The following is a 26,075-nucleotide window of genomic DNA, read 5'->3' as shown; positions in this document are numbered from 1 at the left end:
AATACTTCGGCCCTCCTTGGGCACTGGGCTTGCCGAAATTGTGTTCTTATCTTTCACGTCATATCCAATTTTGATCCCGTGTTATTAAATATTCCGGAATCGTTTGCATAGGGGTTCTAATTTGCTTTGACATGAACAGTGTTTTAGGCGTAGCGGAAATTGCACACCATGCAGTCTCCATTTTCAGGGTCATTTCGTGGCTTGAAAATGAAAAAGATTGAGAGAGAAACTAGGTTTTCCAGGTGAGCACCAATCTTGAAGTTCAAATGTCGATGTCAATTTTTGCATATTCGAAGAATTATCGTTAGCCAGAAAGGTTGTTCGACAAGGCTTAGTGATAATAATGAAGATGGTGACGCTTATGATGAGGATTATACTACTACCAGTTTCGCTACCTCTAACTTCCATACTCTCCCCTCTCCCACTCATTTTTTACATCAAAATATACCGACCCACCCCATGACACGCCCGTGCTGTATCCAGTGTCGTATCTAGGGGCGGGCAGAGGGGGGCACACGCCCCGGGTGGCACTTGAAGCATAGAAATAATTATAGTAGACTTGAAGGGGCGCAAAACGTAAAAGATGGCCAGAAGAGAGAAGGGGCAAAGAGAAGAGAACTTGTGGTCCGGATTGTATGATTGATTCGAACTCTAAACCCTTGGATTAAAAGTCAAGTGACACCTCTTTACCACGTCACCTCCCTCTTGAGTAGGGGTGAAAGTTGGACAATCTACCAATCGGTCGCTTTGTTCCCACGCGTATTAAATATTCAATTAACGCACTGGTTACCGCTCTCAAGGAAATACGAGAAATATTATGTGTGTATTTGAACTGGGAAATTTATTAGGGTTCAGGCGCTATTAAGTGTGTTTGCCTGTGCGTTATAATTCCTGGGTAGTACGCCACTGGTCGTATCACAGTATGTTTATAAATAGTACTAAATTATTTATCGCGTATGTTCATCAAGTTGATGAGGTTATGCTCATCAAATATAAAATCTCTTTTGGTGAATTTTTTAAAATGTGAATTATTTTCATTTATCGTCGCTGTTTTCACGAAGTGACGGTAGTAAAAAAAATATTGCTTTCACTTTGCGTGACGATTTTCCTCACTACCGTCACTTCGTGAAAACAAGGACAGGGGACCTCACTTTTCGTAGGCTTCCTTTCCATCTTGCACTTGAAGTTTACCACCCTCCCCCTCCTTCTCTCCATCTCTCTAACATCATCCCCCTCATTCCCTGTCTGTCTCTGTCTCTCTATAACCTTATCTTCACCATCCCTCTATCTCTTTCTTACTGTCGATCTCCTTCCCCTTTTTCCTCTTTCTCTATTCGCTACTCCGAACCTTCTTATTGGGTTAATCAATGGCTCTCTCTCTCGCAATCCACTCTATCTCAATTCCTCCACCACTCCCAATCCCTACCCATACCCCCCCCCCCCCCCATCTCTCTCTCTCTCTCTCTCTCACTCTCATATTCTACTTCTAACGATGTATAATGTCACACGATAATATTTAATAATACACAATTGCAGCTCGTGTACGGTAATATACAAATTTAATTCTCTTGTATAAAGGCATGTACAGATATGTACAAAGGTCGGTACCACAATGGCCCTTTCATAAATAATAATAGACAAGATAAAAAGCACAACATAAAAGTGATATTAAATCGAGGTAAAACACTAAATAAACCAATTTACCACAGACAAAATCATCATTATAGTAAAAATGATTGATAACCATGATCAAGATAAGAACTAATTAATAATCATCGATCAGGAACAAAAATAATGAAGAAGAAACATTATTCTTGATTGCAAGATAAATCTAGTCATAATCAAGCATGCCTTGATTACGTATCCGAATATACGATTGGAACAGATATTGTAATCAAGCAATAAATTGCCCGCCAAAAGGTCGCCTTTACGAATGGTCTTATTTTAGATGTGTTACGACCTTTTGACAGGCAATCGAATGTAATAGCTGCCTAATTGGTTTAAAGTCATTAATGTAGGTTATGCGGTATAATCATGCATCATTGTCATAACAAGAAATTTCTAATCAAAATACTGATAACGGTACAGCTTATCAGTAAATTTAACTAAATTACATTCAAGTCATACAAGAGAAAAGTAATCAAATATCATGAATGAAAAACAACGAAAGAAAAACGGTTGTTTCAACGAAACTGTTCAGAAATATTATTAACTTATGAAAACAAAACGCTGTAGCTCCATTCTTTAGTCATCGAAAAGCAGCAAGCTTTATCAAATTTTCTATACGATTTCAGTACATGATTTGTTTTTGCTAAAATATTATATAAAAATACACTTTTCAAAACTCTGTAAAATTGTTGTTTACATGATTTATTCAAAATTTTAAAATCTTAAATACGTTTTACAAATCTTTATCTATGCAGGTTGAAATATATATTCTCGTTATTATCAACTTAAATTACCATCTAATTCAAAGTCTGAAAAACGTGTCACTATGAGTTAAGTATTCTATTACAATATGTGGAATCAAAATAATACAACTCTCTACATAATTAAATACACTTGAAAACGATCGCATATGATCAGAATACATGGTGAAAACGTGTCAGAATACAATGTTACCATAATTTCCGCCGTGTGTAGATGTTTTAGAAAACAGAATGATTGAATGTTGGATTCACATATAGAGAGAGTATAATAAGTTAAACGGTAAAACAAACAACAGGTCCATCTCAGAGAACCTGAAAAGAGAAGCAAAAAGTTTTTCCATTCGAACATTAACTGTTGAATGTCCTCGTTATGAGCAAGATCTATGAGCAAAATCCATGCGCATCAATGGGAAAGGGTAGATAGAGAGAGAGAGAGAGAGAGAACAAAAATCATTTATCCTTTCGTAATAAGACTCTTCCTTCATTGGAAAAGAAAATGAAACCGAAATCACAAAGAATCAAAAACTCATTATCCGAAGATAAAGAAATTATTTTTCTTCATCGGCGTCCGTTTGAGATGCAAATGCGGCCGGCGCCACGGCGTATACACCGCACCGCTACCAGCCAAATTAGAGATGATATGTGAGGGAGAAAGAAAAGATGAGGATGAAAGAAAATTGAGGAATGGAAAATGATCCTAATGAAAAGTCCGGACATGATATGGCATCATAGAAGAGATTCAAATCAAAGAGAGAATACACATCGGCTTAATAAGGGGCGAAGTCTGAAAGATAGGCAACTATGACGGCATGAACGGAATGGCGCTAGGCGGCGAACTCAGACAAAGGATAAATGACTCGGTATGAATTTAAAACAAAGTCCGAATTAGGACGTAATCATTTTGTAGTTCGGTTCAACGGGATAACTTTTAAATGACAATACTGAAATGTCAACATGCATGGCTGATATTCCAGCCGTAGAGCTTCGGCCAAAACTACTATGGAAATGGACAGGAGTGGAATTCACTCTACGGACTCATACTAGTCTCTTCATTCTGGAGTGGAAATTTACCTCAAAACAGCGCAATTCACTTTCAGAAGAGTAATTAAAACCTCAATTTTGGAGTTGTTTCAACCATAAAAATAAAAAGATCACTGGTAGCACTTCTGCGAGTCTGGATTTAAACTCCTCTGCATATTAAGTGGAAATGCAAAAGGAACAACAACACAATGGTTGCTTTGCTAAGTACCCAATCATCTTTAATAATTTAAACAGGAAACGATGCTGATCGTTAATCAATTTAGAGAATAAGTTGGTGATGACTTGGGGTATTGGTCGAATAGGAATTCCGTGAAACGAGCAAAACATGCTCATTAAATTGCTTGAAGTAGTATCACCCAGGAAAGCACGTCTCAATTCTGATTCAGAATATAATTTGTCAGTCTATAGCATCTGGGCAAATACAAAGGCACTAAGACACAATAACTAACCATAATGCCCAACAATGTAAGAGAGTGATTATATCAATACTTTGTCCATGAAACCCGAATGATTCATCGCTTTACATCATCTCTACATCGCTCTACATTTCCAATTTGGCAACGTTGTGTCCAATTTAAAACATCTTCTTACCCGTTTCATAAAAAATAAATATATTCACTATCATGCTCATGATTAAAACAAAAAACATAATACTTAAGTACTCTTCAAAAAGAAGGTGTTCAATAATTATCGTAAGTTTTTGTAATATATTCAGTTTTGATTTCAAGTCGTCAAAATGGCGGATAAAATGTTGCCTGATTGTCAGATCAGTATCGATTTTGTCGCATATTTTTGTCCGATTCTATTTATTTCTTATCAACCATTGGAATCTTGTTAACTATCATTTCGCGAATCGTTATTTTGCTCAAAGTAACATTATGTGTGGAATCACGCTCCAGGTATTTAAAGCGACACCACAAACTATACGATCTGACTACGACCCCATTTTGGAAGGACTCGCAATAGCAATTGACTCGGAACATTTAAACCTGTATTAACTTAGTTCAAAATACATAAATATAAATAATAGAATAAAAATGTCAGCAGACTGCAAGTTTCCTTGATGGAGTAAAATTCATATCGGCTCCGAATCGTAGTGACGTCGTTTCAGTTGTGCGATTGTCTGCGAATTGAAGCCGATTTGGCTTTTATGCCGACTAGAAGGCTTAGGTTTTCTTTTTCGATTGCTGATGTTTATTTCGTTATTCAGAACCTCATTCAAGAAGATGATTATGATCAAATTTTCATAGCCATTGCAACTGCGATTTCTATTAAAAAATCGATCGTAGAAGCGTCGCATTGTATGCGGTGGACTTTAAATTGGCGTCCTCTCCTCTCCATGTTCGCTGTAATCCTAACACGAGGCGAGATCGAGGCCGTCAAATGCCAAACTTGCGAGGAAACGCCAAAACAGCCCTCGCGGATTTCGTATTTTAAGAAGCCCTAAAACCACAATCGGGATTATTCTCCAAGCATATACCCTGTGACTCAGAATTGTCAAAATAAACAGGATTCGAGGCTCAACCTGTGTTGCCTACTTTTCGCATTTTAAGCATTGCCTGATTGACGTGCAATGTTGTCCAAATCGCGCGAGCAAAACAAAGGTGGGGCAAACGTATTGTCAGTGTGTGATTAAAATGTCAGCATTGAAACGACACAATTTTCCTCGTAAATGTCATCCCAATTTAAATAACCGCACCCATTGAGAAGAAAAAAATGAAAAACGTAGGTAATCTTTATCCGAATTTTGCTTTCTCCGAAGAGGACTTTATTTTTTATTCCAGTCCGTTGTAATTCATATTTGATGGGAGTACGCCCTATTATTACATAATAACATATCATACCATGTTAATGTGTCGTTTGAATAATTATAACTCTTAATAATGTTTTTAAGGAAGAGAATAACCGCACACTCCTATTGCAAATCAGGGGCTTAAGTTTAACTTTTTTAGGGGGGGGGGAGGGGGGCTTTGAAGCGACACCCAACAATTTCATGGTAGACCGGTGACGAAATTAAGGGTGTGTCCGATTGTCAGACAGTCACACTTGGCAGGTAGAGAGAAACGCTCCACTATTAGCCTACATGCAGAAAACAGGGGGTAATTATTTCTGAAACAATAACCGCATCGCTCAACTTCCCATTTCCAAACGTTAAAATAGAATATTACCTCTAAAATGACCACAATCTATTGCAACAGCTATACAATGAGCCGTGGTATACAATATTCTGGACTATATAGAGGTTATGACAAAATTTAACAAACGTTTGGATTAGAGACTAATACGATTTTTATGGTTAAGGGTGTGGCTCTGGGAAGCCATTAAATCTTTTGAGCCGTGTTCTGAAGCCAAATTCCTTGAACAATGACACAGGAGAGGCCATTGCCAAGGTGATAATTACAAGAAATAGATATTTCCGATGTCATTAAATCATCACTTTTCACCTCTTTTGCTTTCATTTTGAATCTAATAACTATTGATTTAACGGCTATTTCTTGTAATAGAGTGTTCCTAACTTCATTGCCCAGTTCCTAACCCCTTCCAAGCTCAGCTGTGTATCATCGTATTTCGAATGTTCCGTTAGCCATTAATTTATGATTCGAACAAGGTTTCAGGAAAAGGTAAAACGCAGTATTTACTACTTTCAACGCAAAGCATAAAACGCATAACTTATTTTGTTTTAATAACCCAACCAAAAACACAAACAGTGGAAAATATCTCGCATTTCAACAGGAAATTAAGTTCGGCAGTAAATGTAAACAAGGAAATTGTGAATCGTTGATTCTCAGATCGGACATATTGATAGATTTATAGCTTAAGATAACCAAGTTAAGAAAAAAGAAACTAAAAAGGAAAAAACAAAACAACCAAAATCGAAAAGGTTTTGACGCAAAGGTGTCACTTTCAATTTGTCCAAGAATAACTTTTGATCAAAAAGTGGCACTATACTCGGCCTTATCATGACTGTAAGCGACTACAAAAAATACATATTTCGAAACAAGTTTCATATTAATGTTGTACCCTAAAGTCTGTGCATGTTAACGAATTTTACGAAGGATAATACGAACAAGTACATGCTTTAAGCATGCAATACAGCCTCATGTCTATTCCGATAAATCCTCTTAATTTAAGTATAATTGGTACATAAATATAACAAGATTAAAACGAACCGTCGTAAGAACTGATTACTATAGCTCTTACTGGAATCATAAATAATTTTTAAATCATAAACAAAATCGTTTTCGAATATGGTGTTAACATCGATATAGAAATATCTTACCCGTGTTATGTACAAACAAGAAAATAATACATATTCTCAAATATAAGGTTACTATATATTGCTCCATAACAATTAGAAATCAAACTGAATTTACTGTTGGCATGGATACAACATGTTCACGTGACCATTATCACATGACATACAACATGTTCACGTGACCAGTATCACATGACATAACGTGATTGAGAGTTGGGTTATATACTTAAATCAATAGAGAGATATCACATGATTGATGTTGTTACGTCACACACTGGTCATCCACGCCACATGAATACAATGATAAGTTTTACATGTGCACTGCCTTAAACGTCAGTGATATATTCATATCTGAATACAGATTTCAATTTCTTTAGAATTTAACATCGATTTTGTATACACTTATTATCATTTTTGCCAGTGCAAATTTCGAGGCTAGATGCCCTGATTAAGATTTATGCAAATTAAAACATAAACATACAAACGTTACGTGTATCATAAATTAATACCATGATTAATAAATTAAGTACAATAGTTGAGAAAATATCCTTTTATATAATCAAGTGTTTTGTTGGTTATCATGAAATGCTATATTGAATACAAAACTGTGACTAATAAAGCCAGAATCTTACCCCCTAATCATTAGAGAAAGTTACTTCTTACTTAGATTTTCTCATCTCTGCATTTTGCATGGTCGCACTGGAAGACCTGCAGTTAAATGACATCGCAATATGACCCTCTGTATTATCGATTTAGTTAAACAGATACCATAACTCAGCTCATCATGACCGACAAGCGACTCTCTATAACTCGTTTGCTTTCTCCATACCGCACCAATCATATTTTTATCTATTTTTCATAAAGTGGAACAATCGAGCGAGATTTTTCGAGTGGCGACACTGCTTGAGGAGATTTTAAAGAGCGGCGACAGACAGGGAGAGTTCGGCAGTGAAACGGCTTCATCAAGGAGTTGGGTTTACTTTTCCAATTAGCGATGTCTGACTGTTCCGACTCCCCGTCAAAGGTCTGGCGCCCGTCCTATGATTGTCTTCCTCATCATAGTCGGATTATCCTCTCATCATTTTGCGCAAGATGCTCATCATACCATTCGCATCTCACCATCTTGCTACCTCATCAAGTCATCAGAAGGATCATGGTGATCATAATACAGTTAACTGGCTGGCCTCAATATCGGCTTGTTCCGTTCGCGTAATTTCGGTCGTGTCCCTGTACGCCGTGCCTTTCAATTTCTCCGCCGACCGCCCCATCATCCACCGCTCGCCTCTGCCGGCGAGGTCGAAGAGCTTCTCGCCCGATTCCGCCGAGAGGTAGCCGAGGAGGTCGCCGTCGTTCTTGCTCGGAAGCGGTCGGATCTTTTCGACCGGAAGCGACAGTAATCTCTCGCGCTGTGACAAGGTTTCACCCTGAGCAGCGCCCTCTCCGCCACCTCGTTCCGTGCTGGTGCCGCTTGATCGGTGCTTGACGGCTTGGCAGACGTGGAGGCGGCGTTCGGGAACAGAATCGCGCTTACAGGAGAGGCCTTGCGAACACTCGCATCGCTGGAAGACGTCGGTGAGACGGTCACGTTTCTTGGTGCAGATGTCCCCTTCTTCCAGCATTGGCTTACACATTTTGGACCAGAGATGTTGAGCGCAGCACAAACCGTCCTCGCACGATACAGATGAAGAACACTGCTCGCCCTGGCGAGCTAGAAAGAACCGAACAGAAAAAAAAAAGAGAAATTGATTATAAAAACAGACAGGAAACTCGAGTTCATAGGGATGTTGATTTCCGAAAGCCCCCAAACCTTTCTCATGCTCTTAAACTATGCCCACGATTCCGGAAACACAACTGGATAATCATGATAATATATATAACTATAAAAGTCTAGAATCAATAACCAACCATTCCTTATTTTACAGAGTTATGATCATGTATTCAATTTCCCCCGTATTATATAAATGCTCATCTCTTTCAGATGTTACCTCAAAATTGAATTGGGGTGTCAACGTACAGTAATTGAGGACCAATACCTCGCAAAAGGGCACTAGGTTATCAGTTTATTTCGGGCCTGGAACCTTCAATTGTAAGGGAGAGGGGAGAAAGGGTACTGAATAAATCTAAAAATATTATGAAAAGGGGTGGAGGAGGGGGGAATGAGTAGTGGAAGGAGGGGAGAGGGGGAGGATAGGGGAAGAAGGGAGACTTAGGGGGGCAGAGTGAGAGCGGAGAGAGAAAGAGGGAGGGGAAGGAGAGGGGTAGGGGACAGAGGGAGGGGTAGTGGACAGAGGGATCGGAGAGGAAGAGGGAGGGGAAGGAGAAGGAAGACGAGAGAAGGATACTGAATAAATCGAATAATTATTATGAAAAACCTACCTTTTCTCAGTTTAAACTTGGTGTCCTGAAGGATACTCTCCTCCTCCTCGTTCACCTCCGACTCGAAGTTTTGCACGGCGGTGTTGTAGGCCTCGTCGAATCGGAACTGATGGGGGATGCAGCGACCATCGACACACGTGTTTCCCTGGCAACACATCTTGTTTCTATGGCAACGACGATGCGACTTTCTGCACCTGAGACATGACTTGTGGCCCTCGCCGCTGTGGCAGTAGTACTTGTACGGGCACTCCCTGTCTGCCTCACATAGCACCTGGAATGAGCAAGTGAGATTGAAATGCTTAAAAATAACATACACAACACGCTAACTGTATTAATCAATATGCAATAGAGGGTAGAGTATTGATGAATTTATTTTAAATAATTAAAATATCATGTGATTTCCTTGTTCCTACAACTAAAATTTGTCTATTATGTGTATATTTAGCCTTGAAAATGCCACTCACAAGGATAGTCACGCAATTGCCAATCTATTCTCTTTAAGCCTATGTTTCAACGTTATTCGTGGAATAAAACAGATTAGTTCATGTGTACTCATCATTCACGCAGAAAGCCATTAGACCTTGAATCTAATTTCGGTATACAATAAGGGTGGAGAAGGCCCATCTATGTTTCAAATTTATTGGTGGAATGATATAGAATACTTCATATTTTTAACCCCCGTTTTAGTTTACACCTATGGTAGCCTCCCGAACAAACACCCTTTATTCTCGTCGACAAGATACCGGAAATCATAATTCAATTCGCTGTCCTATTTTGTTACAATCACTCTACACGAAAGGGGCAGAGAGAGAGAGAGGGAGGATGAAAGAGAAGGAGATACACAAACAAAAACAGACAGATAATCGTAGCCATCGAGTCAGCAGAGAAAGGAGGGCAGGAGTAAAAGAGAGGACGTAAAAATGGGATAATGAAATATGGCTTTACTGCAGATTTTATTCGCGTAAAAGCAACACATAAAATGTTTTATTTATTGTTCGTACACTTAACCATGATTGAAAGTCATAAATCTTCGACTCGTCTAACATGTAAAATGGATCAAAAGAGGATATGGAAACGTAATTCTATCACATAATAACCCGGGTATGATTCAAAGGACTTTTTGTCTGGACCCAATGCTCTTTTCAGAACTATCTGTATACAAAGTTCTCCAGGGACACAATGTCATGGAATTTAAATCGAGTACACCGCAAATGTAAACGTCTTTCATGTTTTCTTGATTAAATTCTCATGCAGTTTATCCAATAGTTCAAAATCTTAATTCTATGAATTGCCACCAGTTAACCTACTCGAAACTATTCATTTATGCCAATTTTTTTATTTTTTTGCGGATTAACGAATGCAAAGTCTCAAAATTCAGATGAATTCCAATACTGGGATCTATAATTAATTGAACAATAAATATCTTTCTTCCTACTTCGGGTAGAATGATACACTTCTTCAGAAGTTCCAAATCAGGAGGGGTCGTTTCAGAAGTCATATAAAATGAGTACTACACTGACAGATGATACAACGAAAGCAGAAAGGTAACAAGTTCTTAAAGAAAATGGAAAGTTGGATTTTATGCCCAAATACAGGCCTAGAGAATATGGCATTGCCTTTGAAACGTTAAATACAGATATGGAGTTAATAAAATAAAACGAGCACGGAACAGGGGAGCCAACTCTCCTTTGATGATTTATAACATCTTGCGAGTGGAACCAAAATTTGTGTTCCATCAAACTACATTGATAAACAACCAAAGATGTGTTTAGATGTCTTGTATACACTGGGACTGCGTCGGAAGTAAACGAACCACACACAGGGCCCGACGTCTTGGCCGAGCATGGCGCGCGGGTGACAAGACGATGTGGGCGAGTACGCTGAGGGATTGGGTCTCAGAAATGAAAGTAGGTCCTGTTCCTTCGTTTTAAAGGTGAAATTGTCATACAAGACAGTTTCGTAAGTTTTAAAAAGTCCCAATCAAGAGGTGTAATAACATCCCTGGTAAACAGGGAGTTCCCTTTCTGAATTATGCGCTTGCGTTTCATTACAAAGTATGCTTCAAAGTATTGCCACCGTCCGAACTGAATACGTTTACTTTGCTAGCTGAATACAAAGATGATAATCACATCGCACGAGAATATGCACTTCGTAATTCATAGTTTGAATAAAGGGCTAAGAGTTGTAAACGATAGAAGAGGATGAGGGGTAATGAAGGAGTGTGGGGTGAGAGGTATTTGGAATGGGGTGTGGTGGAGGGGTGTACATTCAAGCGGATGGGAGGCTATGGGAGGAAAGGGGGTTCCAATGACCCGATCCATCCTTGAACTTGCCAGGAGGAAACACCACATCGTCAAAAGCAGACACGTGAGCGGATTAATGGAGGGATCCAAGGTGAAAGATAATGACTGTCAATTTGAGCCCCCGTGGGTCAAAAGGATGCGGCTATTGGTGGTGGGTAATTGGTGGAGGAGGGCGTCAGGGGTGACTGAAATTGGAGCGCGAGAATGAGGAGGGAAAAAGTGATGCGAGAGGTCAAACAGGGACAAGACTCTCTCTCTCTCTCTCTCTCTCTCTCTCTCCTCTTTCCCTCTTCTTCTCTTATTCCCTCTGTAGCCCCTCTTTCACACGCTCTTTCTTCTTCCTGAACGTCTCCATCTCTCTTTATTTTAAACTACCTCTCACGAACCCATCTATGTGAATTTCTATACCCATTTTGTCCTAAGTTTCCATCCTCTCTCTGTTCTCTCTCTCTTACTCCACTTTCCCCTCTTTCTCCGTCCATCTCTCTCTCTCTCTCTATCTCTCTCTTTCCGTTCCCATCGTCTTCCCTCCCACCTCCCTGCCCCCAACCTTCCTTATAACTTTGTTTCCCGATAGTTGACGCAGAGGCACCGGGTCTGTGAACTTCGCTTTGAAGTCCACCGACTTAAATCGTATCCTCTGTTTACATGGCTTTCACACCGATCGCACGAATCAATCTTATCTTCCAAGAAGGAGAGGGAGAGAGTGGGTGTAAGGACCCGGGCGAGGAGGAATGCCTCGGCTCTTTAGGCAAAACTTTCTCTCAAGTCAAGGGCCCAATGAACTTTCGGATAGGTCTAGGCCTACATAGTTTGCAAAGTTGCAGGCACAAAACCTTTCCAGTCCAAGGAGCAAATTTTCAATTCATATCAAAATGATTTTTTTTTTTTTGTATCGAAAAACAAGTATGCATTCTTTACAGCAAAACGTTACAAATCAACAAGAAACGTACTTGTAGTTGAAAGTTCAAAAGAATATTTGACATGAGTGATGGTTGAAATAACCTTAAATGGTAAAGCATAATTGTGTAGTAACGAAAGAAAAATACATTACGAAGGAAATATACGTAGTCCTTCACATAATAATACCTTTTTCTCACAAATAGGGGTATATACGGCGTGCAATACAACCATAATCAGTGCCTTCATGAAGCAAAGCAAAGCAAAGCAAGGTAAAAAACATTTTATCGTGGAAAAAAAAACACTTGAAAAGAAAGTGGTATACACTTGATGTTATCACAAGCGCTGCCTTTGTTTTTTCGATCTTGTCATTCTATTAACTCTGGCCTACACTTGATGGAGGAGAAACAACCATTGACCTCTTCTCTCTGATAATGAGTTATGGCAAACTTAGGAGGATCTTGGAGAAGAGACAACACTTGTGTTGATGAAGATGCCTGAGAGACACTTTCTCGGAATATGAGCGGTTCACTTCGTATCTGTTTGTTATGAGTTCATGAAGAAGATGGATAAATGGGGTCGACAAGCCTGACATGCCCGTAAATGCTACTCCAATATTTCTGAAATCCTTTTTTTTTTAATATCATAAACGAAACAGTAGAAATGCAAAATCATATACCAGGCAAGTATATGCCGGCAATTCTAGTTCAATAAAGAACAATTATGTATGATCAAGTGATTTATTAGCAGCCTTGTTTTATACAAGATGTTTTTATTAATATATTTCTATGTAATTATGACCGTCTGCTGAGACTCAGAAAGATGTAAACACAGAACAACCAAGCTCGCGATATCCTTCCAAAACGCACAATTCTTACTTCCCATCCAATTTTATACTTTCCATCACTTTCCAAAAAAAGATGAACTTGCACTGTGAAGATCATGCTGTTAGGGTCGGTCGACGAGGACTTACGACACCCCCACGAGGGGCGTACCGCTGCACCAACACCCCCGTGGCTCGTAGAGGTCAAAGGTCACATCTCTTTTGCCCATATCACAAATTCAATATTTGAAAAGAAAGTAGAATGAACGACAAAGGATATAAGGGATGTCCTAAGAAAAACAGTAAAGTGAAGAAAAATCCTTTCGCGTACGCTAAGCGATTTGTACTTACAATGTTTTCGTATATTACCACCGACTTTTGAAAGGATGTTACTGGAAAATCCGAGGCTCGCTTTGGATCAAAATATTTGGATAGGAATTTTTCAACCCAAATCGGCTGAAAATACTAGTGTTATTGTTGTGTGATGGAATGTGAATTTGCACACGTCTCGGTCGTAAGGATCTTGTTGGCATTTTAGGGATTCCGAGAGCCCATCACATATTTTTCATCGGACATGACTTTTGACAATTTTTACCTTGACATTAAGATATCACTACAAATCTCCATGTTTAGGGATCGAATGTCATAAGAGACCGTTTTAATGTTTACCGGTAATGACACACTCATCATTGCTTTTTTCAAGTCTCGTAAAAATGCATTTGCAAATGTTTGCAACGATTACGCAGTCGATACATTGTGTCCAAACGAATTATATTTGAGTCATATAAAAATGTAAATGCAGCCAACATGTATCGCAGTTGATTATTCCGAACGTTTTTTATTAGTTTTCCCGACATATCGCCAGCAGGCATGGCAGGGGAGTCACAATGTGAATCATTAAGTGAAATCGAGACCTAAATATAGCACACAGATATGACAATTGAAAAAATATTGAATCATGACACATTAAAACGAGAAGACCTACTCAAAATAGTAACATGATCACAATGTGCCCGCCCGAGTATGTTTTCATATCCACTGATTCCAAATCAAACACCAAAACATCAACATCTCATCACACTAATTTACGATTTAATAAATTCCATTCATCTGTTTCCTTCTTTCAATCAAAGTTCAAGTAACGGTCTTTCTGATTTTGTAAGTGATGACATTTTCTTCATATCGTCTGATTTGGTAGCGGAAATTACTAAACAAATCGATTTTAGACATGGTCCCTAAACGGCGTCCAAGCATCGAGTTGGCTGCTCCCAAGTGATTGCGCGGGCGGGGGAAACGGTATGACCAATTTGCCAAGTTAATGGGTAGGTTGAATGGCTTACCCGCTGTGCGGGTCCTACGGGAGCTATTAGCAATCGCAGCAAGCAATTTCTCAGCAATTAGCCTGGTAAACCTGTTCTGACGACCATCCACGCTTCTGTGTTCATGCCGAATTGAATAAGGGGAGGGGGTGAGTGAGTGAGGGGCGTTGGCTGCAGGGCGGGGCAACATTCGTTTTAGGGCTATACACTCTTATTTCCACGGAGTCAAATTTCACTCTGAATGGCGTCAGCTGGGAGTCAACTCTATTCCTAGTTAAAGTGACACGGAAAAGGAGTCATCTTGACTCTGAATTGAGTCAATTCTCAGCTGATGCCACACAATCCGAGTCAAATTGATTCGGAATCCGTGTCACTTTAACTAGGAATAGAGTTGACTCCCAGCTGACGCCATTTAGAGTGAAATTTGACTCCGTGGAAATAAGAGTGTATTGAATGAAACAATTGGAAGAGAAACATACCATCACATAACGGGATAACTGTTACCACACCAAAATGATTATCCCTCGTAATATATGTTTTATGCTCTTCCTTGTATGCATTTTGTTTTTACCTGTAAAAAATTACAAAGATTTTCAATAGAAAAATAGTATACATGTACGATATAAGAACAGGGGATGGATGGAGAGATGCTTAGTGCGTTACAAAATAGGCATGTGTCATTTAATATCAATAGATTAGCTACGAAATTACTACTAGTGCTACTCCACTCTCTTTCCTCCCAATTCCGATACATTTCTATTCAATATTTAGCATTCAGATACATAATAATTTATAAGAAATGTTTTTATGTAGAGGAAATACGATTGCAGTGTACGCGAGCGATGGGGGGGGGGGGTGGAGACGCGGAGTTGGTAATGGTGTTGGGGCACTAGGAATGGGAGGGGGCTTACTACCTTCACAGGGGGAGTAAGGTTTCCGTGGGTTCATGGATATGACTGTGTAGGCCTAAAGGTCAAGAAGCGGGGAGTGTTCCTGGTCTAAGGGAGAAAGAACACAGGAAGCCAGAACTATAGCCCTTTAATTTCAAATATCAATAAATTCCATATCAAATTCATAAACAGGTGGTAGCAGAATGAGATGGATTCAAAATAAATACGCGCCTAGAGCGCTCCTTTGCCGTTTTGAATTTACCAAATTGGCATGTTTGACATGATGGCGACTTAGCGGTTGGTATTATAATGGAGCCTCGGTGAATTACGAAGAACTGGCCTCAAGCATGGGATGGACAGTGGTCAGGTGAAGACGAGAGAAGAAAATAGAGATTTATCTCATCTGTTGAGGTACACTTTAAAGCGGGACTGCACTACTTGTAGTTACTTGCGCCCTCTATATAGCATACAATGCCTAAGCGGTACCCGTTGGTGACCCATGATCTTCTTTTTCTTATGTTAATTGAGAGCTGATTTGATGAGATAACCACCTGTCAGTGACCATGCAGGGAGGTCTAATCCCTCCTGGCCAAACTAGTGCAGACAGGATTTACACGTACAGGTAAGGTCAAACCTCTCTATAGCGGTCACCCACATTAGCTTCCTCTAGAAGAAAACGCATCCAAGGAGGGATGGATAAGCTCCGTGATGTGTTGTAGAACCTTGTAGAACCTGTCTACAAAGGCCACCTGTCTACATTGGCCATTTTTAGTGTTCCCTTCGGTCGGTAAAGACCAGTTATGGTCATGCGATTGCATTGTGAAAGAAACGTTGTGGATTCGATCAGAAAAGGTTGATCATCTAGCATCTGCAAGGTTCTGGAATCATCAAAATGATAAGAAATTTGGCCCATTCTTCGTAAAGTTACAAGCATTATACACAGAAAGATGTATATGGGACTACCCTATATCTCTCACAGACCATGAGAGAAACAAATTTACCAAATACATGAATTAGTAGGCGGTTTCCCGGCAAATTTTGTATCATCATGTATTAGTCAAAACATATTATTTCACATGATTGGTAATGAGAGCTTCCATTTCATTTTTTGAAATTGGGGCGTTTCCAATACTGGTTTTTACCTTTAATATACAGGTGTGACCGTAGTTTGCAGGCACACATAGAGCTTCACCAGTGAATTATGTTTTATTTGACATTCATCAAACAGCAACACAGCATTGTCAGTATATGTATATAATGCTACTCAGTCATTACTAACCATTGCAGTTTATATCATTGGAATCAGACGTGAACTTCCATACAGGGGGAACTGTCATGCACGTATATACCACGGTTTCAATTTTGGGAGGACGGATGCGACAGATAGAGTTTCATTTTTGAAGAGGGTATCATCTCACTGGTTCAAATTAATCCATGACCACTCGGTTCCTTCCAGACTGAAACTGCAAGGACAGAAAGTGGAATTCTGACTCTCGATTCCTTCCTCTTCCAATCTTCTTGAGGTTGAGGTTAATTTGGGCTGAGCAGTTCCACCCTCTGTTCCGTTTTGATTGCGCTTTCTTCTCTTTAAAAAGTTGAGTTCTGGTCATGATATTACATTGTAAAAAACAATGTCTGGAAGCAATTTGGAAATGTTGGAAAAAGGGATAATTTTGTAGCACAAAATGATAATCATGATAAAACATGAGACTTGGAAGGCGCCAAATTTTCAGACATTTCGAATATGAAGGCATCCCTTTCACGTTGGACATTTCTACTATGGCAATCTTCCAGCTGACTTAAAAACAGAATAAGAAGAATAGTAGAAAGACCAGAACTATTTTGTTCTTTAACACTTTTTGTTTCGGCAATGATTACTACATGCAGTATCCGAATATCGTGAAATTGAGATTAACTCGTTTCATTTGATTTGGCGCAACAACAACGTAATACGAATTTGTTTCCAGTTACTCGTTTTGCTTGATTTGGGTTGAGTACATGACTTAAATGAGGTCAACTTTATCAGAACGAGAAAACATCATACCTACTGATTGAGTTGATGAGGGTGAAATTAAAGAGGAGGGGGTATTTGCAATGCCGATGTGACCTACTAAAGGGACTAAATGGTATCTGGAACAAGAGTTACACGCTAACTGAAAAGGCAAGCTCATAAGCAGACGAACCTTCATTCAGTAATGACAAAAACACAGCGAGCCGAACCGCCCAACAAACAAGACCTAATGTAAAACGAACAACATGCGTTCGTGACGTATACAGACTAATTAGATGTAATGAGAAATAAATACCTCTATTATTTAGTAGTTATGATTTGATTTGGATACGGTTGTCTTGGGGGGAAAGGTCGTCTGTTTTCTTTCAGATGGGTTAACCAGGTTAGATTTAATAAATCGGGCATGAAAGCGTATGCCCTCCTTGTGTCGGAAGGGAAATTGAGAACAGAAAATTAATAGAATTGGGTGTTTGTAATGAATAAAACAGAATAAAGGCTTGTTCAGTTATGCCGCGGTAAATTACCGGGGGAAAAAACTCGAGAGGATTTTACTTTGTACATGAAAATAATGGCAAGTGCGCGCAACAGTAAGATACACAAATGTTAAGCACAAACGTCATTATGAAGAAAAGAAAAAAAAACGCCGCGGTAAATACAAAACAACAATAAAATTTGACGAGCGTCACACGGATGCCGGAAAAAGAAAATGATAAACTAAACAACTATACATAAAATGTCTACTTGTCATACCATGTGACTTTACATAAATGAAATAACATTGTAATGAGATACAATTAATAATGAATTACAAGTATAATTTATAGGGTTTGAACAGTAATTATTAACTCAAGATTTGACCTAAAGTTAACAAAGCTTACGACGCCACCAGTTCACCTCTCCTCAAGTCCAACCACTAAATCGGGAAGGGGGAATCTCTCTCTCTCTCTCTCTCTCTCTCTTTGGGCAGTCTGTTCGAGGAAATATAACATAGCTCAGAGTTCCAATACGACCTCATACCACATCAAAGTGATTGTGACAGGGTAAAACATTGTGACTCAATTTGAAATGATTAGCCTTAAATTGGAACCCGTTTTCCCGACGCCCAGTGACTCAAAATTCCTGTTTTATCTTCCGCACATGTCCAACTTGGAGAGCTTCCCAAGAATTGTGAATCTGTTGCTATAGGTATGTGACTGTTTGTTTCGAGTGAATAACCTTTAATATCAAGTATGATTGTGTAAGATGATCTCATCGCAAAATATAGTAATCGCCAGATACATGGAAACTGACACGTTTCTGGATACCTTAAGTGGTAACAAACATGTCGTATTATCAACTTCTAAGTACAAATTTATTTTCTTCTTCTTTCTCTTTCTTTTATTCGTTTTCCTTGTTCCTTTATTTCTTGATCTCCTTATTCTTCTTCTATTTTTTTTTTTATTTAATTGGATTTGATTCATGTCTTTATTCACGGTAAAAGCCAAGTTCAGCTATTAAGCTGTTTTACAATTGGGCCGTGCATATATATATACAATAAAAATACAAAATAAGAACAAAACACATGTATCATATACTAATAACGAAATAGTAGGATTACTGATGACACACCGAGCAGAGATAAATGATATGAATTCGTATATGCATGTATACGTAAATATTAAGTTGGTTTAAAAACACATATTGTAAAGAAATATATTCTTCTCCCTTTTTATTTCTTCTTTTTATTTGTACACCATTAATATAATCTGAATTCTTCGGAGTTGACAATTTGAATTCCTCGACTTCTAGGGGCGGTTAAGGAAGTGTATATTTAGCTATCTTCGCCCCGTCAAACTCGTCAAACTTGTCAAACTTTTATGTCCAACCTACGCAAAACAACACAGCAGCATGCCAGGTGTCACACGTAATTTCCAAACGGTTACCCATTCTGGAAGCCTGAGGATGCGAGACAAAAAAACATGATGTAGTCCCACATGTTTACAGTCATGTTAGTGTGTCACATAAGCAAAGACGTCCTTATTCAACATGACAACCTTGACAACGGGATGTGTAATTGGTAACCACGCAATATGCTCTAGGCGAAAATGCCAAAAACGCTGACGATTCGAAAGTTTTTTGTTTTTTTTTGTTTGCTACTTGATGTCCTATTTTTTTTCTTCTAACGATGTTGCCCAACCCACACCATACAGCCCAACCCTTTACGTTGTGATATATTAAAGAACCAATGAATGTCTTCAAAATGATTTTGTAAAATTGTGCGCATATAAGCCAGTTTGAAAGCAGTAGACAAAATTTGACAGGATTAAATCTTACAAGAAAAAATCTCAAGGCAATTTGTAATAATCAATGTCAGGCGCGCTAATCCGAATTGAAATGCGTTGGTGTTTGTATGTGTGTGTGTGTGTGTGGGGGGGGGTATACTACACAAATATTATGGTCGCTTTTAAAATTAATCCGAATTCATACAAATTCGGAGAATTGTTGAGATTCTTCATCTCACAACCCTCCTGATTTGTGACAGAGCGCAGCAGCCGTCGCAAACATTTTCATTCAAAACTTTATGCTAGCCTTACTTCCAACCTAAGCCAGCTTTTCCCTCTCGGCAATACTGTGTAAAATTGTAACAGGGTCTGGTATACTATAGACTAATCAGACCTATACCTCTCCTCTCACTGTGAGCGATGTAATGTGGTATGGGTTAGTCTACACTCCGGACTTATGTAATCGCCTTCTACTGATAAAGGTGAGAACAAAATCGCAAAGACTTTCGAAAATCAACACAAGGGCCAATTTCACTGCTTTATATCACATGGCAACCTTGTTCAGACACGTCAATGTTCGCACAATTCAAAAGGCAATTGGCTACTGAATTCCAATAAGTAGATTTTTCGAAAGTCTCTGCGATCGTGTTTTAGACGGTCTGAGAGTTAAGAAAGTTTTTAAAAATCCTTTTAATATTGAAGGCAGGCTACCAAACACTTGGCGGAATGGATGGAAATGATTGGAATCTTACGGGACGAATGCTTTCGATTTGATTCCACCGACTTGGATTAATTTGTCTTCACTGCTTTTCCGCCAAATAGTGGATCTCAGTCTTTCCCCCTTCTTTTCCCTTTTCGACCTACAGATTTACACTTTGTCTTCTCCATCAGTTCTAAAGTAGCATAGCTTTGGGCAATAAGACATTTTCTCCTTTACTCTGTTTGTAAATTTGTTATGATGATGATAATAAAATGTTAGAGTTTCGAAAATGACTAATGTTAGGTAGGGCTTTGCAAGGGGAGCTGACCTTTTGTCGAACTTTAAAAGCTGACATATCGCAACTGTTTGAATATACATGTAGTACATACCAGGGCCCCGTCTTGTAAAGAGTTGCGATGGATCCGAATCATTAATCAACTACAGTATACAAAACAATACCAAACACTATAATGATCGTATCCAAAACCACCTTGCATTAACAAGAAATAAAAGAAGTACCCTGTTCGAAAATCTTATCTTTTTTGTCCATCTTAGTCCACTTTTTCTAATAATTGCTATTTGCATATTATATTGATATTTGGAAAAGAACTAAGATTCTATGGATATAACTAACCGCTCAGATTACTTAGCTCTTACGGAAAATTACAGATGTGAATAAAAATTGAGCCCGCTTGAGATAATCCGATGTCAAAATTGAAGTGCGCCATCAGCGTTGTGTGTGATTAAAACTCGGCAATAGTTGACGAGATTTTATCCATCTCTTCACGAAAAATAAACAACACATTGGGCATTCTGCACACAATACATATGAAGGCTAGAGAACAGAACATGGAAGTAAAATCTCAAAAATCAGTGAAAGAAACAAATAAATGGTAAAGCTGACCGTGAGAAAAAGGTTAAAATTAGGGGGTTTAGTGAGTACAAATCTGAAGGAAAACAATCCAACAAAAGACTGAAAATGTTGACACTGCGACACCTCAAAAATCTGTTTAACATGTGTCATTGGCTCCAGAGCGGCTAGTCTAGATTTCAAACGCTCTGATATATTCTCAAACGAAAATATGAAAGTTGCTCTAGGCAGAGTCGATAACAATGATTGTGCTTCTCATCCTCCGCTTCGTTCTCGACGACTACGATGTCACTGTACATCGATGTCGCAATGCGCCGACATCGCGATATTAGGCCTCCGAAAACGATACGGACAACGGGTTTATGGGCGTACATAAAGTGAGGAAGTCTGGTCACCAAGACTACACACATATCGGCAACACCTGAACAAATTTAGCTTTATTAGGTGTGAAGTTCAACCGCGAACGAAGAGATCGGCCAGAAAAAGAACGGAGAAAAAACCCACGTGTGCGCTGGTATGTTAATCTGTCCAGCTTATCCGCAATGGGAAAGTTACATGGGACTTCAAAGGGCATGGTACAATGGCAATGTTTGGCCATGGACTTAAAAAATAAGTTAATCATAGTCATACCACGATTGGAGTTGTGGAACCATGGTGGAACCCAGTGGAACTCATCGTTTAGGTAAATAATAAGAGTACCATGGACCAGTACCATGATGGAAATGAGAGGGTTTTCCTGGTACCATTATAATCAAATCGAAATGTGTAATATCATGCGATTCCATATTGCCCAATTTCAATCATGGGTTCTATGTAACAAGGGATTTCAATAAAGAATGTCCAAGTTTACATCGAACAGCTCTTACGTAAAGGACACAAAATAAGGAACAAAATAGACTTTAGAAGTAAAGAACTAAAGCTTTGAATACATACAAATGACAAGGAACATCTTACAATCAGGCATACTCTATCGGTCATCGCGAAAAGTTTGTATTACTTGATACAAAATTAAGAGTTTACCAGACACAACCTTGGCAAGACTGTTGAGTTTAAGTACGACCATAACTCAAAATAAAATGACCACTTCCAATTTCCAAATCAATATTTCCTTTTGATTTTGAGGTTTTTCTGTGAGGAAATTCCTCAATTGGAAGTGGTTCGTTTTCTTTTCTCGCCTTCAATGCCACTTGCGGACTCAAATTCAAACACAACGTTGAGGTCACCCGAATGTCTCGTGAGGTCAGGGCCGATCTTTGACTACTTTACGACATACGGTGGGTTAAAGTGACCTTAGATGGGATTTCTCATGTGTATTATCGGGTTTTAAAATTTTTTTTCACCACTGTTTGGTACGAAAATCTTGTGCAAGCCTTTTATGCATCGTGAGTACTTTGACAAACTTTTTTAATACTGGGGCAAAAATCAAATCATTTTCATCATTCGTACTGTGATAGTGGGTTTAGACTTTCCCGATCAGTTATGGCCCTCCTAATTTTTTGTTTTTCATACTTTTGATCTGACTTTAAATAAATAACAACCTGAGGACATAATATGGACAGTGTGATTGACGAAAATCAGTATATTATATTGCATTTTTAAACCTTGTTTTCAGCCTCTGGATTAGATGTTCATGGAATTTAAATTAACAAAATTTATGACGAACTTGACCCAATAGCATTTGTATGTACAGAAATTCGTCAAACAGCAAATAACATGGAACCCCTATTAGCTCATCCTCGAAATATCATGACAAGAAAGTAGGCATAGTTAAACCATGGTCTATGGTTAGACCTTCCTGTTGCGATCCAATGTACGGCGAACTATGATGTGGTTTGCCTAATCACTGAATACAAATAGAGAAATAATCATCATCTGCGGAGATGGACATATCTTGAGAGAGGAATGCATCCCCCTATCGCGATAGAAAAACATCCCCCTCCCACAACCGGAGTTCGCGCTTGACGTGGACGTGACGGTTTTGGACATCGAACTCCGTGGGGGTTACTTATACATACTAGACCAAATTATCATATTCGGCCCTCCGTTTGATCATATATTTTGTACTAGGGAATAACTGTGTATTAAAGATAAAACTTTGGGGAATTCCTTCTTTAATTGTCCTGTTTCCTCTGATTTGAAAGTTAGGCATCAAAGGACTTTTTTTAATGAACGAAAAACTATTTATAATACAATTTGGATGGATTTTAAATTTTAGGCTACCAGTACTATTCTAGTTTTACTTCCATTTTGTTAAAATATTTCAATAAAATGTTAAAACGGCACCGGTATTACCAACTGCAAATCCTTTTCCCGTGTCTAATAACTATAACGACTATCCACAAAACCGATGAAAGCTTTAATAGTTATAGAGCCAGACACCCCCCCCCCCCCCCCCCTCCGAAAAAAAAAAATTGTACCGGTAGATACGTCAAGGGATTTGCTCCCAACTGTGCCAATACATTAACGTTGACCTCTGTGAGCCCAGGTCAGTAAGCGATGAATCCGTGGCCATAGCGTGGCGTCTTCATTACAATTCAAATTGTTGGATAAACATTAGACCACGTAAAGTCGGCACCCTGGACCGTTTTGACGTTCGGACCAGCCTCCCAAAATAAATCGCAAATTGATTTCTCCACCCATCATTTTTTGTTTCGCGTTCAAATCCGATTCTGGAATAGAGAGGTATGGGTCTGCTTACAAATACATTTAAGAAGTTAACGTCATGAATGTACGCAACACAAAATAGTAAATACTACTATATTCAGAATTTATCTTATGAGACAGGTGTATCATATTGTAACTGATTGCCAGGTGGATATGTCAAGTCCATGGGTTCCCCTGGTCCAATTTCTTATCTATACCACCCCCCCCCCCCCTTCCCTTAAATGACACTAATTCACAATAAATGGGTCCGCGCCAATACTGGAACAGAAACATTCTAATAAAAAGAAAAACTCTCTTTGATGTCGATAAGTTACAGAAGGTATATCACTTAGCTAACTAGGTTAAGCACTTAAGAAATCGAAAAGGAAAATACAAAATCGCAACCTCTTTAACGGCATATATCAAAAGGCAAACGGTATCACGCGTAGAGGAGAGAAAAAGTGCATCGGCCCCGTTTTTAATAAAAACACGGCAACAAAAGGCGAGCAGTGCATGTGGGGTAATAAAATGGCTACTGAAAACAAACTCTGGAGTCGTAACCACTTTCTAGGAAGCCGCAGAACGACTCCCTGGTCGCTGGCATTATCGAAATGGAGAGAGGAAGAGAGATGGAGGGACAGGTAGGGAGAGTGAGATGGGGAGAGGGGGAGAGGGGAAGAGAGAGGGGACATGAAGAGAAGGAGAAAGAGAGGGAGAGGGAGGAGAGCGGAAGACAGATGTGGAGGACAGAGGAAGATGGAGAAAGACGAAGGGAGAGGGAGAGATTGAGGAAAAAGACAGAGGAAAAGAGACATACAGACAGACTGACAGAGAGAGAGAGAGAGAGAGAGGGAGCAATTGGATGCTAAAAGAGGATGTCAAAATAGTTCAATTCCAAGGGCATGTGTTTGGCCCCCACTAAAGCTCCTCGGCGGGCCGCGGAACAGATGATGAAAGTCGGTTAGAACAGAAGAGGATCCAGGTTTTTTGAAGGATTGAGCGCATCTGTCTTGAACACGCCCTGGGGACGGTACCGTCACCTACAGTAATGCATTCGGATTTGTTCGCCGGTTCCTCACATGTACGTATATATATTATAGTACATGTTTTTACACGATGAAAATTTTCAAAGCAGCATTCATGCAATCTACCAAATGAATAAATATGTCACAATGATAACATAAACAAAGGTGTGCCGGTGTTGTGACTTAGAAGAGAAAAAAACATAGGCTTTTTTTATTGTAGGACTATAATTTATACTACCGAAATAAAAATTTAAACACGGGAGTGGAAACGGCACGTGACAATCATTAAAAGGTTGATTTAAATTGAAAACGATCTGAATGATTAAGGTTCATGGGCAAGCATTACACAAGGAAACATGTTTGCTCTTCACCATGTTTTCTGGAGCATTTCGTCTAGATCCCACAGTAAACCCTAAACAGGGGCACATACAGGTCTTCGACGTATCGCTGTTCGGGCCGACGTCGGTGCGCTTTGAGTTTTTACAAGTGCTCATATCCCAAATCCCGACTTATTCCGGGATTTCTGACGGAGCTTTACCTCGCATATGCCAACAGATCAAGACTAATCGGCAGCAGAAAGGGGTAACATGCATGCATGGTGTGCAGGAGATGCAGGATACAATTCTTTTTCGGATTGTAGCGAGTTTCGAGAGTGGTCGCAAGACCCGAACTTAGAATAAGCAAGGCAATGTTTACAAAATATTCTACGATTTTGTTTTAATTAAAAGTATAGAACAAAGAGATCCGTCGTCATAAAGTAGTCAGTAAGATTTCATGAATTCTTTGGACATTAATGAAAAGTTGTGCCTACAAGATTATCAAGATTTGTTCACGTGATTAACATGACGTCATTAAACAGAGACATGATAATGACATCACAAGGAAATTTTGGGGATCCTTGTAGATAGACAATCGTTGAGAACCCGGACCCGAGAAACCAATCCCCTTTCGTTTCCCATGACCTAAGGAGCGGACCCCTACTGTAAAATCCCCAATAATCGGTTCTTTTGGTCGATATTGGCTTTGGCTTTTGTTGTGTCGTTTGATTCAACACTTGAAATGGACCTCTTTTATGGTGGGATAAACACCCTGCATTGACCGATAATCCGTCAAGACCTAGTCCTATTAGAACTATTAAAAAGATTGTTCAGATATCATATAAAACGAACCTCATCCATTGCCCGGGTGCTATTATCTATATGCTAAGCCGTTTAGGGCGAGAATAGA

At 39.1% G+C, this 26,075-nt stretch overlaps 1 protein-coding gene across 1 annotated transcript; it reads right to left on the bottom strand.

Moving 5' to 3' along the window:
• Positions 1-1,542: 1,542 nt before the first annotated feature.
• On the bottom strand, positions 1,543-24,427 carry LOC115917886 (dickkopf-related protein 2-like). The gene is made up of 3 exons (XM_030979164.1): positions 24,371-24,427; positions 9,103-9,400; positions 1,543-8,434 (listed from the first exon to the last, which is right to left on the bottom strand). The coding sequence occupies exons 1-3, from the start codon at positions 24,425-24,427 to the stop codon at positions 7,887-7,889; spliced, it is 903 nt and encodes a 300-aa protein (XP_030835024.1). The 3' UTR covers positions 1,543-7,886.
• Positions 24,428-26,075: the final 1,648 nt, after the last annotated feature.

Source organism: Strongylocentrotus purpuratus, unplaced genomic scaffold (assembly GCF_000002235.5).
Source record: "Strongylocentrotus purpuratus isolate Spur 01 unplaced genomic scaffold, Spur_5.0 spur5_scaffold_10, whole genome shotgun sequence".
Classification (NCBI taxonomy): domain Eukaryota; kingdom Metazoa; phylum Echinodermata; class Echinoidea; order Camarodonta; family Strongylocentrotidae; genus Strongylocentrotus; species Strongylocentrotus purpuratus.
Note: the sequence above shows the minus strand (reverse complement) of the source record. Positions and strands in the feature narration are given on the sequence as shown.

Excerpts from the sequence above, each read along its gene's own strand:
- LOC115917886 (XM_030979164.1), bottom strand. The coding sequence starts at position 24,427 with ATGCCAGCGACCAGGGAGTCGTTCTGCGGCTTCCTAGAAAGTGGTTAC. Across the intron at positions 9,401-24,370 it reads AAAGTGGTTACGACTCCAGA|CATTTCAATCTCACTTGCTC; the intron begins GTTTGTTTTCAG and ends GTTATTTTTAAG. Across the intron at positions 8,435-9,102 it reads CAAGTTTAAACTGAGAAAAG|CTCGCCAGGGCGAGCAGTGT; the intron begins GTAGGTTTTTCA and ends GGTTCTTTCTAG.